Here is a 17,390-nt window from a genome sequence, read left to right as displayed (position 1 = left end):
ATTGTGTGCTTCCCACCTTGTGCCTTCATGTTTCCTCCTCCCCCCTCCCCCCCCCTCCTCCTCCCTCCCCCTCTCCCCTCCTCCTCCTCCTTCTCCTCTTCCTCTTCCTCCTCCCTCAAACTCACTGAGTCCAGTTAGCCCTGCCTGAGGGAACAGGAGTGACTTCCCAGTAACCACACCCCTGAAGCACTGTGACTCCCCTTTCCCCAGCTACTAGTGTCCCAGCTGGAAGTGGGACCCACGAATTCCTCCCCCATTCTTGCCGGAATTATTGACTGGCTTGGTCTCCTGCAGGACTAGTTAAGGTAACCATGGCTGCGAGGTCCTAAGTGCACAGCCATGTCATGTCCAGTGGACATGCTGAGTGCGGGGTCACTGGTGTGCACCCCACACCACCTCCAGTGTAGTTTTGCTGGGTTTCTTTTCCAGTCACATTGGGCTTTAAGACCACCAGGATTCTAACAGCCATCTTGCTGATCCTGGCATGGGATGCACACTGAGTCTATAAAGTGACCATAGTGAGTCCCAAGCCAACCAGGACATAAAGATTACACATGATTGTGTGTGTGTGTATGTGAGTGAGTGAGTGTGTGTGTGTGTGTGTGTGTGTGTGTGTGTGTGTGTGTGTGAGTGAGTATGTGTGTGTATGTGAGTGAGTGAGTGTGTGTGTGTGTGTGTGAGTGTGTGTGTGTGTGTGTGTGTGTGAGTGAGTATATGTGTGTATGTGTGGCGGGTGTGTGTGCACACATGTCTGGGCACATGTGTGTGGGGACAGTCACATGTGTGAGGTGCTGGAGTCCTGGGGTTGATGTTGTGTGTCTTCCTCAACTGTTCTCCATTTTACTTATTTTTTTAAAAAAAGCATTATAGATTTAAAAAAAATTTTTTATGTGTATTGATGTTTTGCCTCCATGCATAGGCCCCACATATGTTCCTGGAGCCTGCAGGTGCCAGAAGATGGTGTCTGAACCCTGGAGCTGAGTATGGTTAGTTGTGAGCCACCATGTGGTTGTGGGAACAGAACCTGCATCCTCTGTAAAAGCAGAAAGTGGTCTCTAACCACTGAACCATCTCTCCAGCCTAACTCCATTTCACTTTTTTGACACAGGGCTTCTCATTGAGCTTGGAGCTCACTAACTGCAGCTAGTCTAGCTTGACAAATTACCCAGGGATGCCCTGTCCCTGCCTCTTAAGGGCTGGGGTTATAGGTGGCTGCCACACCCACACAGCTTTATGTGCATTCTAGGGATCTGGACTCCAGACCCTATGCTTGTGAAACAAGTGCTTTATCGAGGAAGCCATCTCCCCAACCCTCTTTCTCCAACATGATGCTTTGGTCCATGCATATATAATGTAACATTTAAGTCAGATCAAATGTATCTAGCTCCTCAAATAGCATTTCTTTAATATTTATTTATTTATTTCATTTTATTGTTGTTTTGCCTGCATGCATGTCTGTGCATCAGATGCATGCCTTGTGCCTATAGAGGTAAGAAAAGGGTCCAGATCTTTTGGGACTAGAGCTGCTTGGGTCCTCTGGAAGGGCAGCCAGTGCTCCTAATCCCAGAGTCACCTCTCTAACTGCATGTTTAGCATATTTATTTTTTCCTTTCCTTTCTTTCCCTTTCCTTTCCTTTCCTTTCCTTTCCTTTCCTTTCCTTTCCTCTCCTTCCCCCTGCCCCTACTCTCTCTCTTGAGACAGAATTCTCTTCATAGCCCTGGCTGTCCTGGAACTCACTATGTAGAACCAGGCTGTCCTTAAATTTAAGGCTGCCTCTGCTTCCTGAGTGCTGGGAGCAAAAGTGTGCACCACAGCACCCAGCAAAAGGTTTATTTATTTTTATGTGTACATATATGTACCTGAGTGAGTTTACATGTGACATGTGCATGGGGGTGCCTGTGGAGTCTAGAGGGCGGCCTTTGGATCCCTTGGAAATGGAAGTAGTTCCAATGTGGGTGCTGGGAAGTGAACTAGAGTAGTCTGCAAGTGAACGTTCATAACTGCTGAGCCATCTCTCCAGCTTGGAATGTCTGGAGGAAGGCAATCAACATCTTTTCTCTCCACTTTTTGAAATGCTACTTTTCCTCTTCCTCTTTCTCCTCCTCCTTCTCCTCCTCCTCCTCTTCGTCCTCCTCCACCTCCTTCTCCTCTATCTCTTCCTTTCTCCTGCTCTCCCTTCTTTGTCTCCTCTTCACTTGTAGTGACCCTTGTGTGCAATTGCACACTAGAACTTCTTTCCCTGATGGAACTACCATTTACTGCTTGTGGATCAATCATTCTCTGTCCCTCTTTACCCATGACCTTCCTCAGCTCTAGCTCTTCATGTGGGTGAGATCTTCTGGGACTTGTCTTTCTGTGGCTTGTTCACTTCACTCACTGTAGTGATCTCCATTCCTACCCACACTACTACAGATCACAGGATTCTGTTCTGTTTATGGCAACGGATTGAGTCTATGCTCCACATTTCCTTTATCCATCCATCCATCCATCCATCCATCCATCCATCCATCCATCCCACACATCCATCCATCCATCCATCCATCCATCCATCCATCCATCCATCCATCCATTCACGGATGACCATTTAAGTTATCTCCATTTCAACAACTTTTGTGCACAGTGCTGCATGGAGTACAGCTGTCTTTCTAACATATCAATTTCACACCCTTTGTGACTTCACACAGTACATGCATCGCTGGATCATATGGTCATTTTATTTCTCATTTTTCAGTGTCTATACTGGCTGTACTAATTTACACTCCAAACAACAATATACAAGAGATCCCTTTTCTCTACATCCTCACCAACATTTATTTATTTTTTGTTGATTTGATAATAATCACCATTACTAGTATGAGATTCACTGTAGTTTTGATTTTTATTTCTCTGATGATTAGTGCTAATGAACATTCTTCATATTTCTATTGACCATTTGTTTATCTTTACTAGTAAAAGTCTATTTAAATCTGGTGCCATCTATCTATCTATCTATCTATCTATCTATCTATCTATCTATCTATCTGTCTGTCTACAATCTGTCTGTATGCCTGTCTACTTGATCTTTTATCTATCAGTGCTGTGGATCAAATCCACAGACTTGCACATGCTGGGCAGGTGTTAGTCTTCTAGCTGTTTCTTCAGCCCTAGTCCCATTTATTCAGTGGGATTATTTGGTTTTCAGTTATTAATTTTTTATATATTTTAGATATTAACCCTTGTCAGATGTATAGTTCACAAATATTTTCTCCTATAGGTTGATTTCCACTCTGATTAATATTGCCTTTGCCATACAGAAGCTTTTTAGTTTAGCGCAATCCCATTTGCTAACTTCTTTTTTTCTTTTTTTCTTTTTTTCAGAGCTGGGGACCGAACCCAGGGCCTTACAGTTGCTAGGCAAGCGCTCTACCACTGAGCTAAATCCCCAACCCCTGCTAAATTCTTTTTTGCCTGCTTTTTTCAGGACTTAAACAAAAACGTCCATTCTAATCACTTGAGGAATTTATATATTTTTCCTCCAGTAAATTTTTATTTTCAGGTCTGACATTTATTTTTTAAATCCATCTAAAGTTGACTTCTGTAATTCCTGTACATTAGTCATTTCTGAACAAACTACTTAGCAAAGAATTCCCCTTATCTGAACATGGGTGAGAAACCCGGAGATGATGTAACCACAGGAGCTGGCGGTAAGCACTGGATCCATTTGAATGTAAGTAACAACGAATGGAGATATTGTTGCTGAAAGTTACAGATATCGGAAGCCCCGATGAAAGGGATGCTGCAGAAGAATTCCCAGTTGGGCTGTGGAGAGGGTGAGGCTGGGTTTTTAGAGCAGGTAGTCTCTTGATGCTATGAACCGGGAAACACACCACTCCAGTTACCTTCATTTTCCAAGGACTCTTTTTACCCGTGTTCATTCTCACTTCTCTACTGTCTTTTACGTTTATCTGTTTAAAAAAACCCACAAATACTACATTAAATATCCTGCTACATTAACAGAACTCTTACTAAATGTCGTTGAAGTAATTTTGCAGGTTGCCTGGGATGGCAAATTCTCTGAGAATTAGGAATGATTATTAATCTCAGCACCTTTCAAATACACTTGTACACAGTCCACCATCAATAACTTTTTATTTTTTTGAGTCAGGGTCTCACTATGCAGCCCAGGTTGGCCTGAAATTTGTGATTCTCCAACCTCAGTCTCCAGAACATTGAACTTATGGGCACTGATCACTACACCTAGATCTAGAATAATAGCTGAGGACTAGCTAGAAAAATAAGAAGAACATGTCGCCATTTGGGAATAAGCAAAGGCTTACACATAAACTGGAGAGCTAATGCAGAGGCTTCCAGTGCCTCATTAAAGATATCCTATTGTTCTTACAATTCATTTCTCCAAAGTAAATATTTTTTTCATATTCTAATTTAATTATTTACATTGCCCTAAAAAGCCACTAACAAATACAGACCCAATACTGTTACTTCTTTGCCAAAATGGCCTTTAAGTCTTTAATCCTGTCAGGTTGATTGACTGCCTACTCAGTCATAGCTGGAAGTCCTTTCTGATCTAGCCTTCCTAAGTCTGCCTCTTAATATCCTCCGCACTCCCCACACCATCAGGGTTCCGGGTGGTTTGGGAACATGGTGTACACAGTTGTGCTTTTATATCTTTGCCCACGGTGTCTCTCAGATGTCACCCTTGCCAGGTACAGTGGCAAACACCTGTGGTTCCAGCAACACAGAGTCAAGGAAAGATTGTCTAAGCCACGGTCTTGGAGATCAGCCTGGGAAACATAATGAGACTCCTCACCTTGCAAGACAGAGTGCCAAAGATCTGCCACCCTGTCCCCTCCATCTTCCTCTTGTTTTCTGCACCCATCAAGACCCTCAATCCTTCAGGGTCCCACTCCAATGTTTTGCCTACAAACTGTTCTGTATCTTACGTTTAAATCACCATAAGATTTTCTTCCCCTCCTGAGATAGGTTTGTCTCTGGAAGGTGATGTTTCCATGCTCCATGCATTGTGCATACATGAAAAATCAACAAATCTCAGAGCCGAGTTATGAGCAATTGTGCTGTGCTGAAGTATATACACATTCAGCATTCTCTCCTACACTGAGAGCTTCCTGATTTCTGTTTTCTTTCCTCATATTTGAACTATGTCTTATATACTCAAAAATGTTATCACAGCACCTGACATTAAATGTTCAGCAAATATACTTTTGAATAAAAAGCACATCTTCACGTAAAGGAAGAAAGTCTTAGTATAAGAGAGGCAAGAGGGAACCAGAAAACCATAAAGGTCTAGAAAGGTGGAAAATCTGTCTCTTAAATGGAGGTGGGATTCTGTCCTGACAACAGAGAATACCTATTCGAGGGAAAACGATATCAATTGCTTAATGACACATATTAAAGCAATTCTCAATCTAACACTCAGAAAACGTGAAGCAGCCATTATTCTGAGTGCAGATGCTTCAGACAGAAGAACGATGCTTTATTTGAGTGGGCAGATCTCTGTGTGGAGCAGGAGCCCTGCTCCTATAGACAGGATGGGAAGAGAGGAAGCACAAGAGCTTGCTTCTTTCTTCTTGGTAGGTTTAGAGGATACAGAAATGAGAATGTCCTTGTTTGAGCACTTGTTCTTAGGAGAGCAGAAGCTGAGATGTAAGAGGGACAAGAAATTGAAGATAGATGTGTTCCTTATTGTTTGCTGGGGAAGCGGTTACACCAAGGGCTGGCTTTGATGAGCTTCTTCCTGGACCAACGTACAGAGACTGTGTAACTCAGTCTTTGTGAGAAATGTTGTAAAACTGTATGTTTGTGTGTGGATGCATGTGTGTGCACATGTGTGAATGTTAGGGGACAACTATCAAGTTACCTGGGCTCATAGAAGCTTACCGGGACTGAACTGACAATCAGGGAGTCTGCACCGGTCCGACCCAGGCCCTCTGCATACACGTTATGTAGTTCTATAGCTTGGTCTTGTGTGACTCTTAACAGCGATGTGGCGTGGGGGCTGTCTCTGACCATTTTGCCTGCTTATGGGACCCTTTTCCTCCTACTGGGTTGCCTTGTCCAGCCTTAATGTGAGGGGAGGTGCTTAACTTATAACCATGCCATGTATGGTTTGTAGCCTGGCCTTTTCTGCAGGGAAAATAAAGGAGGGGTGGAAGGGGTTGGGGGAATGACTGGGAGAAGAGGAGGGAGGGGAAAGTGTACTTGGATATAATGTGTGAGAAAAATAAAAAATTTGAAAAAAGAACAATAAATGCAATGGTTTCATTGACTCTGAGGTCAAGGTCACCCCCTGGGCATGGAGAGTATATTCTAGTTCAGTCACCCTTGGAAGAGATGGTATCTGGGACAGAAAAATGAGACTTTAAAGATGAACTGTAAAAAAAAAAAAAAAAAAAAAAAAAAAAAAAAAAAAAAAAGACGAACTGTAACCTAAGAGTTGTTGGACCAGGATGACCTAACCATCCATGGTCAGGAGATTTTTGCTGAGGATAGGAAGCTGTCCCATCTGAGAACTTGGGGTACTTACCTTTTTAGTCCACAAAGCCTGACAGGATAGCTCTGTCATACCTTTCAAAATATTGTTAGAAATTATAGCCCATTTTTCCTTTTGTTTTCTTCTGGTGCTCAGGATGGAACCCAGGGTCTCACATGAGCTAGAACACTACTAATGAGCCACCCTCCAACCCCAGGAATCAGAGCTTAGTCAGCACTTCATACTATAGAGAGTCTTTGATGAGGAGGACCCAAGTTAGTGATGTTCTGGTTAAGAAAAGGCAATACAACCAGTGTGGGGCCACTTGGGAGACAGAAACAAATGGATCTCTGTGAGTTCAAGGCTTGCCTGACAGATTTACTTTATATAGTAAGTTCCTGGATGGTCAGAGCTATGTAGAGAGACTATCAAAAAACAAAAAGTCAAATTAAAGAAAAACAAAACAAAACAAAACAAAACAAAACAGGTGATACTCCTTCCTGCTGAAGCCTAGGGCAATGCAGTCCTGGTTGTAGAGACCAGTAAGGTATGGATGGGGTGGGGGTGGGGCGTCTGAAGTAAAAGCATCCAGATATTTCAGGCATATCTGGGAGCTGGTACCTCCCTGACGTGACTGTTAGTATCAATTTGACACAAACTAGAGTCACTAGAGAAGTCTCAGTGAGGACCTGTTTTTATCTGACTGTGGGCCTATCTGTGGGGGCTGTTTTTATTAGGTTAATAGAAGTGGGGAGAGCTGTACATCTGTGAGAGGTACAAGACAAATTCCTTGGGCTGGAGTCTTGGAGCGTGTAAAAGAGAAGGTGAGTTGAGTACCAGCATGTATGCACGCTTTCTCTCTGCTCCGGCTGTGGGGGTTGTTGAATGAAAACTTAGACAAGAGGAAAGAGCCCTGGTTAGAAAAAAATGTGGTCACAGCCTGTCCCCTGGACTGGAGACAGGCCGAGGCTGTCTGCCGGGACTAGCCAGCGTTAGTGTGAGATGACCTTTTTTTGTTTTTCATTTCACTTGACAGGGTGTGAGTGGCTGCTTCAAGTTCCCGATGCTTACAATGATGGACTTTAACCTGGAATTAAAATGAAAATAACCTCTTTCCCCTATACTGCTTTCATCGGGAAACCAGAAATGAAACGGGGATACCTGGGGACTCCTTCACAATAGAGAAGCATCCTGGTAACTAGGAAGGTGGGGCTCTCAACCATTGTAATTTGCAATTTTGTTTTAAATATAGCTTCCTTATACTTACAGACATGAAAGCACAACACTGTGGTTCTCAAAGGCACGAGAAGCCTTGTGATGTTTTTGAGGGGGGAGACAAGGGCTTAGCATGGGCTGGCCTGGAATCTCCTTTGTAGCAGAAGGGTGACCTTGAACTTTGGTTTTTTTGCCTCCACTTCCTGAGTGCTGGGATTGTAGCCGTGCAGCAACACACCCTATTCTGTGCGTTTATGGAGTAGGGCCCAGAGTTTGATGCAAGTTAAGTGGGCCCTCTACCAACTGAACTCCATGCCCAGCCTCATATGGAGTCTCTTAATGGTCAATTCTTCTCTGTGCCGGGCTCAATAACCTTGGGAAAAATTAAACACAGTATTTGTGTTTCGGTTTGATATTTTTGGAACCCCATCTTTCCAGTGTCCCCCGAACTTCTGCTCATCTTTTAGAGGCGAGCACTAGACTCTCGTATCTGTTTGCCACCCTCTGCTCTCTGAGGAGAAAGGACAGTTTGCAGATGCATCTTATGCACAAAGATGGGCAAATCTTGACCTGAGGAGCTTCCAGGCAGGCGTGATTCTCCTCGGCTAAGCTGGGCTGCTACTTGGAACATTGCACAGCTGCCACCATCTTGCCCTTCTCCACTGCGTCTTCCGTCTTCCGTCTTACTTTGGTGGCAGCATTTGGTGCATTCAGTTCCTCTCGGCTTTCTGGATCCAGGGTGCTTCGCCTTTTTATCCTAGCAGCTGCTTATTTGCATAACCTGTTCGAGATGCATCCCCACCATCACACTAATGGGTTTCCTCCGGCTTCTTGGATGTTTTCCCTTCCTTTTTGAGATTTTTATAACAAATAGTAACTTTGCCTTCAACCAAAGTGCTTCCTGCTTGAAAATTTCCATTTCTCCCAGTTACACAACAAGGCAGGACTCAATAGACTCTCCTTTGACATAGTAATGCTTATGCTTGTCTATGAGACCTTCCTGAAGCTCCTAGTTTTATATATATATATATAAATTTACCTATATGTGTGTGTCTCTGTATGCACTTGTATGCACATTTCATGGTGTCTGTGTGATAATCAGAAGACAAATTGTAGGAGTTGGTTCTCTTCTTCCACCATGTGGATCCTGGGGATTAAACTCTGCTTGTCATGCTTGGCAGCAAGCACCCACTGAGCCATCTCATCAGTCTGAGGAATGAGATTTTTTTTTTAAAGATTATTTTTTAATATTTTATTTTTTGTGGATTATTTAATGTATACGAGTACACTGTAGCTGTCTTCAGAAGATGGGCCCAGATCTTGTTACAGGTGGTTGTGAGTCGCCATGTGGTTGCTGGGATTTGAACTCGGGACCTCTGGAAGTACGGTCAGTGCTCTTAACTGCTGAGCCATCCCTCCAGCCCCTCCCAGTTTCTTTATCGATCTTTCTGGAGTTGTAGATAGAATAGCACACCCATCATTCCATTTGTCACTTCATCATTAATAGAATGCCTTCTTCTGTATTCCAGGCCCCAGGCTACTGCCCAGGCTGTGAAGTAGACAGAGCATTTGGCTGGTTTTAGTCTTGTAACTATGTCAGGAGTGCACTACACAGAGGAACATCTTCCTGTGGCTACTAAATGCAGCAAGGGGACAGTCCACAACACTAAGGTGAGGGGAGGGTGAGGGTGGTGATGGTATTGGAAACCAAAGACACTAGGGAAACATACTGTTAACGTCAAGAGCCAGCTAGGTGTCAAACACCTTTAATTCAACACTGAAGAACTTGAAGGGGATCCATTTTGGGGTCATCTGAGCTACAGAGTGAAGCTCTGTCTCAAATAGGCAAACATTGGGGGTGTAGCTCAATATTAGGGCTACTACCAATCAAGCCAAGTCTTGGATTCGATTCAGGCAATGTGTAGACAAAATTAAAATAGGAGCAGCCATAGGGGTGCAGGACTTTAATCCCAGCATTTGGGAGGCAGAGGCAGGTGGGTCTCTGTAAGTTGGAGGCCAGCCTGCTCTACATAGTGAGTTTGAGTACAGCCAGAGCTACACAGTGAGCTGTCTTGAAACCCCTCCACCCCAAAAAAGGTCAGGTTTTTTTTTAGTCTAATATAGGGGGTTCTAATAATTCTGTTATGTTGATATACTAAGAACATACATGTAATAAGAAATTAACAATTCATTATTTTAATGAATATATTTCTCACAGCACTAATGTTTTGCTTTGACATTGTTTCAGTGCTGGATCTTGTCACCTGCTAGGAAAGGGCCCTACCACTGAGTTACACCCCTATTCCAACCTAATTCCTTTTTAACATTTCCTTTCATTGTAATCTTTGAAGGTAGAGCCAGTGGGATAGCTTAGTGGGTAAAAGTGCTTGCCAGGCAAGTCTGGCCACACGACTTTGATCACTGAAGCCCACATAAAGGTGGCAGGAGAGAACAGATTCCACACAAAGTTGTCATCTGACCTTCACACTCGTGCGGGGCACCTGAACGTTCATATTCCACGCATGTGCACACACTGATATTATTAATAATAAAATCTTTGAAGGTGGCTGTCTCTTAGTGAAGTTCTGGAAAGGAATTTTAAGTCTGCAAATGGGGAGGACACAAAGGAAAGGAGGCACCCTCCCCTTCTTTGTGCTATACAGCTCCTGACCTATTGTGTTTTGTTGCAGAAGTCTGAAGGTGGAATAATTCTTACTAAAAGTACAATGAAAGGTCCACCACTTCCTGTTCCTTGCCCAGCTAAGCAGCACACCTCAGCCTCCTTTTGTCTTCTGAAAATAAAAGGAGGGTTAGAGCGTAGGGTTTCCTGAGCGCTAAACGCGGGCGCTTACAAGCTTCTGTGGTTGCACCAGAGTAAATAGCTATTGTAAAACAGATGTTCACCAAAATAAGGGTGCTCGAGGCACAGGGGCCCATGGAGCGGACTTAGGGCAGCGCACAGGTGGGGGCAGCCGCCAGGTCGGGTATCGTGGGTGACTTGTTTTCTGCAGGTGTCACCTCCACGCTTCGGATTCCAAGAGGGCAGGAACCGGGTGTTTGCAGGGTGCAGGACTTGACTCCTGAAACAGCTCAAATGTTATTCCAGGTTGTAGACACCGATCTTGTGAAGTGTCCACACATGGCCCGGCCCAGGACAAACAGCATCCATACCAACCACCGCCCGCGAAAGGAGCGAGCGAGGGCTTGGGGCGCTAAGGGGCTGGCCCGACTGGGGCTCAGTACTGCTGTTTTGTGATGATTGCTTCCTCCGCCCGTTCATCATCCCCGTTCCTTATCCTGATTGGCTCTTCCTCCTGCTAATCGGTTCCGCCGCGCTGACCTCCATTGGCCCCCTACCTAGGCCCCGCCCCATGAGCTGGGCACGGGCAGTGGGGCGCCCGGGAGAGAACCCAGCTTGCTTGGGGTTTTGGGGGGAGGCGGTGGTGGCTCTGTGGAAGGAAGAAGAGTGGGGCGGGAGGAGGCAGCGGTGGCGATCCGGCCAGGGTGATGGTGCAGGTGCTAAGGGCCGGCGCGGAGCTGCCGCGCTGAGGGGCGACGGGTCCGGAGTCCGCAGCGCCGCCGCGTCGCTCCCGAGGACGGGCGAGCGGGCGGGAAGATGCTGAGCAGGTTGATGAGCGGCAGCAGCAGGAGTCTGGAGCGAGAGTACAGCTGCACCGTGCGGCTGCTGGACGACAGCGAGTACACCTGCACCATCCAGGTCAGCGCCGCGTCGCCCGCCCGCCCGCCCGCTCGCTCGCGGGATCCGGCTCCCCAGACTCGGCTAAGTTGGCGGGGGGCCGCCGCCCGGGGTCGCTCCAGCTCTAACCCCGGCGCGGCGCTTTGTCCGCCCCGCAGCCGCACAGCCCGGCGCGCGGCATCCCAGCCCGAGCTCAGCCGGGGGCTGGTACCACGCGCCGTGCGCCCCTGCGGGGTGAGTCGCGTCCGGCACCCGCAACTCCTGCTCTGCGCCCTCTCGGGCGGGGACCCCGGGTCTCGGCTTCTCCAGCCGGCGGATAGGCAGAACCTTGGGCGGGTAGCCAGAGCTAGGCGTGTAGGGCGGGAGAAGCCTGCCCCGGCCGCCCCGTCGAGGGGTACAGGCTGAGGCTCCCCGGGCCCCGCCAGGCCCGCCAGCCCCGCCAGCCAGCCTTTATCTCCCTGGTTGGAAGGATAAAGGTTTATGTCATAATTTCTCCCGAGCGTTTGTGAGTCAGACGGAACGCGCAGCCCATGCAGAGTGGCCTATTGAAGGCTCCCAACCTTCCGTGCTTTGAGGATCTAGCTCTCTTCCTTGTCTTTTGATCCCCAAATCTCAGCGTGTTGGTTATTTCTGGGGGTGGGGGGCGTGAGGCAAAGATTTAGCAACAAGTCCCAACGATTTGGAGGTTAGCAGTGGCTGGAAAGAATTGGGGACTTAGGGAAAAGCCAACAATGCAATAATGCCGTACAGCATTTCTTTCAGAACCTGGTTTTTACAACCCCTTGCTTGTGTCCCTTCACTACTGCTGTGTGGCGCGTCAGGAGTCATATATGGTTTTCCCCAGGAATGCAGTCTGTCCTTTATAAAGTCAGAGATTGAAAACACCGACAATGCTCTCAGGTTTAGTTCTTCAACCAGAGGACCCTGCGCTCACTGCCAAAAAACTGCTCTTTGTGGAGAAGAAAAATTGAGTTGGACCCAGAAGGGTCTCGCCTGATCCCTTTCATTTCCTGCAAGAACCTGGAGGAGGCTTCTAAGCACAGATGTGGGGGGGAAAAGCCTGCCTAGATCTTACCCTCAGGTGCCCTATCTATCTTCTGCCTGTCTGTCTGTCTATCTATCCATCTATATCTATCTATCTATCTATCTATCTATCTATCTATCTATCTATCTATCTATCTATCTATCATCTTGCTGACAGAGCATAATACCATTAAAAAAAAAAAAAAAAAGACATGTGAGAAAGACCCTGGGTAGAGAGTAGATGTTTAATGCTGACTGTGCTCAGTTCAGCCTCCTTCCCAATACCCTCCCCCGCCCCCAAGCCCTGGGCTTAAGTGCTGGCTGCTGCCAAAGATCCAGGAGACTAAAGATTGAGCACAGACTCCTTTTTGAAGTCTACTTAATACAGATTAAATGCCCATAAAAAATGCGAGGCATGAAATGAAAGGGTTCCTGTAGTTAACGACGATGAAGAGATGGTATGTATTAGTTCCCAACTCCATAGTGGCTTGCTACTTTTTGTTTCTATGGTGTCACTGTTTCTATGTACAGCTGCCTCCCCCCCCCTCCCGTTTTGTTTTACTGGAGGAGGAGAAAGCATAAAACTGACACCTTCGCAGTCTGAGTACATTGTCAAGAGCTTTAAAAGTCTTTATCCCTTGGCTTAAAAATTTAACAAATGTGTAAAATAGCCTGCCGAGGGCAGTGTGAGGTTTAGGCTTCATAAGTCTTAAGAATACTTTTGTAGTATATAGTGACATAAAATTTCTTAGTAGATCATTAACTTTTGCCAAGGTATAGAGTACAAATGTAACACCTCTCCTCTAAAACCTTTGATAACCTTGTGGTTTTTAGGTCTCAGGAAAGGCAACTTTTTATTCTTCTTTGAACAGGTGAGGTTGATTAATACTGTAATTGGCCATGGTTTTTATTGTCATTGAGAAAAAAAAGAATGTTTTAAAGTTAAGTTGGCCTTATTAGAGTAATATTTACTATGTTCTACTGTGTTTGTGTTTATTTTTGGTTGCACTCATAATTTAATGTTTTAAGAATTAATCATGGCTCCCATGCACTGTCTAGATGTCTTAACCATTATACATGGCGATTTTTGGTGCAGTCTCTAAAACAGAGGAGTTGTAGCATATTTACCTTTTTTAAACGTTACTATTTTGAATGTTGTTTTGCTTTTGTTTTTACCCATGTGAGAAAAGGTTTGAAAAAGAGAGTATATGATTCTAATATTTTTTAATATGCAATTTTTTAAACAAAGCATTTACAGATTGAGCTTTTCTTAGCAACTTTTCCTTTTTATATTTCTACTGTGTGTTGTGTGTGTGCCCACATGTGCTTGCTTGTTAAACACTCGGTACAGTTTTTAATATGGGAGGAAGGACTGGGCTCCCTATTTAGCTAAACATTACTCTTTATAATTTAAGAATGGCAATACTGTATATTAAATCTTTTGGTGATGACTTGAACTCCTTTTTTCTTAAAGTGTTATACTTTCATTTAGTACATTTCTATTTTAGAAATACTTTTACGGCTTTTGGAATAACCAGAGCCCATGTAGTGCAATACAGAATTAGAAATGTATCATTGGTTGGTGTAATGAAAGCCATGTTTGGTAAATTTCAGTCATATGGCACTTCTGTCAAGGTATTGGTTTGGCGGCATTTCATAATGCAGTTATGGTGAGCTGGCCTTTAGGATGTAATTATTAAGGTAACCGGAATGCCTTCTATCTTTGCAAAGAAGGTTCTCCCAATCACCAGCCTGCTCTTTTATCCTTTCTGATATGGAAATGCATCCGTAGATCAGGAGAAATGAAAGTAGACATAGGAGGATTGTAGTGTAATTGCTCCCCTGTGAAGAACGGTGCTAATAGCCAGTTTTGAAGGTCATTGCCTCATACATTCGGATCTGATCCATATTTCTCAGTCTTCTGTTTTTATCTATGCAAATCCGTATTCATTTTCTACTTGACTTTTTATTTGGGAGAAAATAGAAAAAGCGAAAAATAAAAAGACTAACTAGTAATTTTGAAGTTAACCTTACTGGGATAATTCAGATGTCTAGACATGCATATGTATTATGTTAATGCATTATGTATTAATAATTTGTGAATTATTAAGCATATATTGCCAACATTCTAGTAGCAATATCTTTTGGACAAGTAAGTATTTTCAAGAGAGGTATTATAATATTTGTGTGTGTGTGGGGGTGATAACTGGAATATAAAGCCACTGTAGAAAAGAGTTAGGTTTTAGACATATTTAAATCACAGATTAAGCAGTCAGGTTAAGCAGATTGTTCCCTTAGTGTTATAAATAAGCTGCGTGTGCAAAGGCAGTTCTTCCAAGGGGACAGTGTTTGGATTTGATTATGGCTCAGCTAGTCATTTTGAGATGAGGAGTGAGGGAGCAAGAGAACACACGAGTGAAGTCCTGGGCTTGCCAGGGACCTCTGTGTTCACTGTAACTCATTTCCCTCACAATGGCATTATGGATTGATTATATATCCATTGTACTAAATGAGGAAGTGTCTTGGTGGATTGGTGGGTGGGCCCTGTGCTGAATGGCTAATTATGCACTAAGCATTCTGTTAGACACATTGTTTGTACCTCCCAGGAAAGAGGTGGATAGTATTGCTTCTGTTTTATAGATGAACAGGCGGGTCCCAGAGGTCAAGGGAATTTACTTACTGTTAGTAGGTGGCTTTACTGTGTTTAAACCCATGTCTTCTCATTCTTCTTCTCTTTTTTTTCTTTTTTTCTTTTTTTCGGAGCTGGGGACCAAACCCAGGGCCTTGCGCTTGCTAGGCAAGCGCTCTACCACTGAGCTAAATCCCCAACCCCATGTCTTCTCATTCTTAATCTTGCTTACTCCCTATTCCGACTCCCTATAATCTCATCTATATAATGGAAATATAATGCTAATTTCATAGCAAAAGGAAAATGACTTGGAAATACTGAAAAAAAAATTGAGGGAAATTTAACCACAAAGTAGAACTGGGAAAACATCTTAGTTTTTTTTTTTTTTCTTTTTTAAAGGGAAATAAGTCAGATTAAATCACAAATCGGCTTACATGATTTCTAATTAGTCTCAATGAAGTTGTAAAATTCCCTCCTGAGATGGTTTAACTTTTTATTAGAGCCTTTCTTTAAAACGTAACAACTCGGGCTGTTGAGGTGGCTCAGCAGGTAAAGGTGCTTGCTGCCGAGCCTGCGGATTCCGGGTATCCACACAGTAGGAGGAGAAATCAAACTTCGACAAGCTGTCCTCTGACAGCCCCCGGCCCATTAATAAAGCCACGTCCGTGAGTTCTCATTTCTCTTCCTCTGTCTTCCCTGGGTCTTCGGTTTTGGAAGGAGGTCTCTTCCCGGACTATGGTTTGCCTTTTCTAAGAATTTCAGTTTCCTCTTTTGTGAGTTGGTCCCTTGGTTTCATTAATGCAGAAGGAAGGTTGGTAGAAAATTAAGATAATTTTATTCACAGAGAAAACACAAAGCTGTTGTATTTTCATGAATATTGATTTTTTTCTAAAAAAAAATTAGTGAACAGGTAATTATGCTGTCTCAGGATCTCTGTTACAATAAAAGCCCGTTAGTCTCCAGCTCATGAAATTAAGATAACTACAAAATTAGCCTCCCAGAATCCTAAAAGCACTTGTATTGCTCCTTGACTTCTCTATTAAATATTGTATAAAGCTAATTAGATATTTTATAAAATACATCTTCTTGGCACAGAAAGTCAATTCTGGATACATGATTGTCTCCTCATTCTTCTTTCTGATTATGGGGTGTCAGTGGCATTCAGGGGGTCCAAAAATATTCACCACAACAGATTTGACTTACAGGTATTTGTACGAATTTGCATTCTATTAAACGCTTGGCGTGAATGTGCTAGATGAGGCGATTCAGCAAACCGTGTAGTAGGAGAACATGACATGTTGAGTTTACTTCATTACTGGGAGACCCACTTATCATAGCATCAGATGTTAAAAATGGGCTGTTTGTTTGTTTGTTTGTTTGAGATAGACTGTCTATTATGTAGCTTTGACTGTTCTGGAACTCACTATGTAGACCAGGCTGACCTTGAATTCCTAGAGATCTGCCTGCCTCTGCCTCCCGAGTGCTGGGATTACAGGTGAGCGGCCACCACACCTGGCAGACAGACATTTTTGTTATAGATTTACAGTGGCTTATGCACGGGTTCGACATAATTAATGCCATACCAGAAGCAAGACATTTTTGGTAATAATTGCTGTACCGAAATAATAAAAAAGATTTTGATGGCAAAACATACTTGAGAACTTATAAAGGACGGTGTGAGAGTGAGCTGTAAGTTATGAGCCCAAAATTTATAGCGCCTAGCTTAAGGCCTATAAAGTTCAAAACAGAAAATGAAAATCAAAATATCGGTTTTGATTTGTGGTGTATGGCTGTACTGGTAACACCCCAAAATGCCATGTAGCCGAAAACAATAAACATCTTGTAACTCTATAACTCTTTTCATCTTAATCCATCTCTCCCAAACCCATTTTCCCTGAAGGACCCGTCCCGGGGGAGAAGGAGAAGCAGGTAAATGTGATCCCCGTGTGATCTTCGACATCTCTGATAACCACAGTTGTTCTTTGTTGAGTTCACGGAGCCCTGTATGCACCTTTTCCTCTTATCCTTCAGTTCTTGTTTTCACCATTGTTTTTCCCCATCCAATATATAAAGAGCCGATGCCAAATGAATACCATAGGCACTTCATGGAACCTTGGTGGCCTGCCAGGATTAGCATTTTGAATGTAGTATCCTTTGTAGCTGCATAAAGCTTTTGGACTACGACCCCCAACATCAGTACTAAGAGTAGGAGGTAGACCTCCAAGGGAACCATACTGCCCAGCTGTCTCTAGTGAGGGTTATTTCAAGGTGAATTCATCTTTGACAGACGGCTTGGTCTATAACATGCTGTCTGAACTAGCTGACCCTGCTTCATGGA

The 17,390-nt window shown here is 44.0% G+C and overlaps 1 protein-coding gene across 3 annotated transcripts in view; it reads left to right on the top strand.

The window, feature by feature from the left end:
- Nucleotides 1-11,117: 11,117 nt before the first annotated feature.
- Nucleotides 11,118-17,390, top strand: part of Frmd5 (FERM domain containing 5) — a 260,405-nt gene continuing 254,132 nt past the window's right edge. The window contains exon 1 of one of the 3 annotated variants that reach the window (XM_032904080.1): nucleotides 11,118-11,421. In XM_032904080.1, the coding sequence (XP_032759971.1) occupies nucleotides 11,320-11,421 (102 nt within the window). In that variant the 5' untranslated portion in view covers nucleotides 11,118-11,319. The remainder of the gene's footprint in view (nucleotides 11,422-17,390) is intronic. The other 2 variants (XM_032904079.1, XM_032904078.1) reach the window with 2 other exon arrangements.

The sequence above is a fragment of the Rattus rattus genome, chromosome 5 (genome assembly GCF_011064425.1).
Source record: "Rattus rattus isolate New Zealand chromosome 5, Rrattus_CSIRO_v1, whole genome shotgun sequence".
Classification (NCBI taxonomy): domain Eukaryota; kingdom Metazoa; phylum Chordata; class Mammalia; order Rodentia; family Muridae; genus Rattus; species Rattus rattus.
The sequence above is the reverse complement of the archived record's forward strand: the minus strand, read 5'-3'. Positions and strand labels throughout refer to the sequence as shown.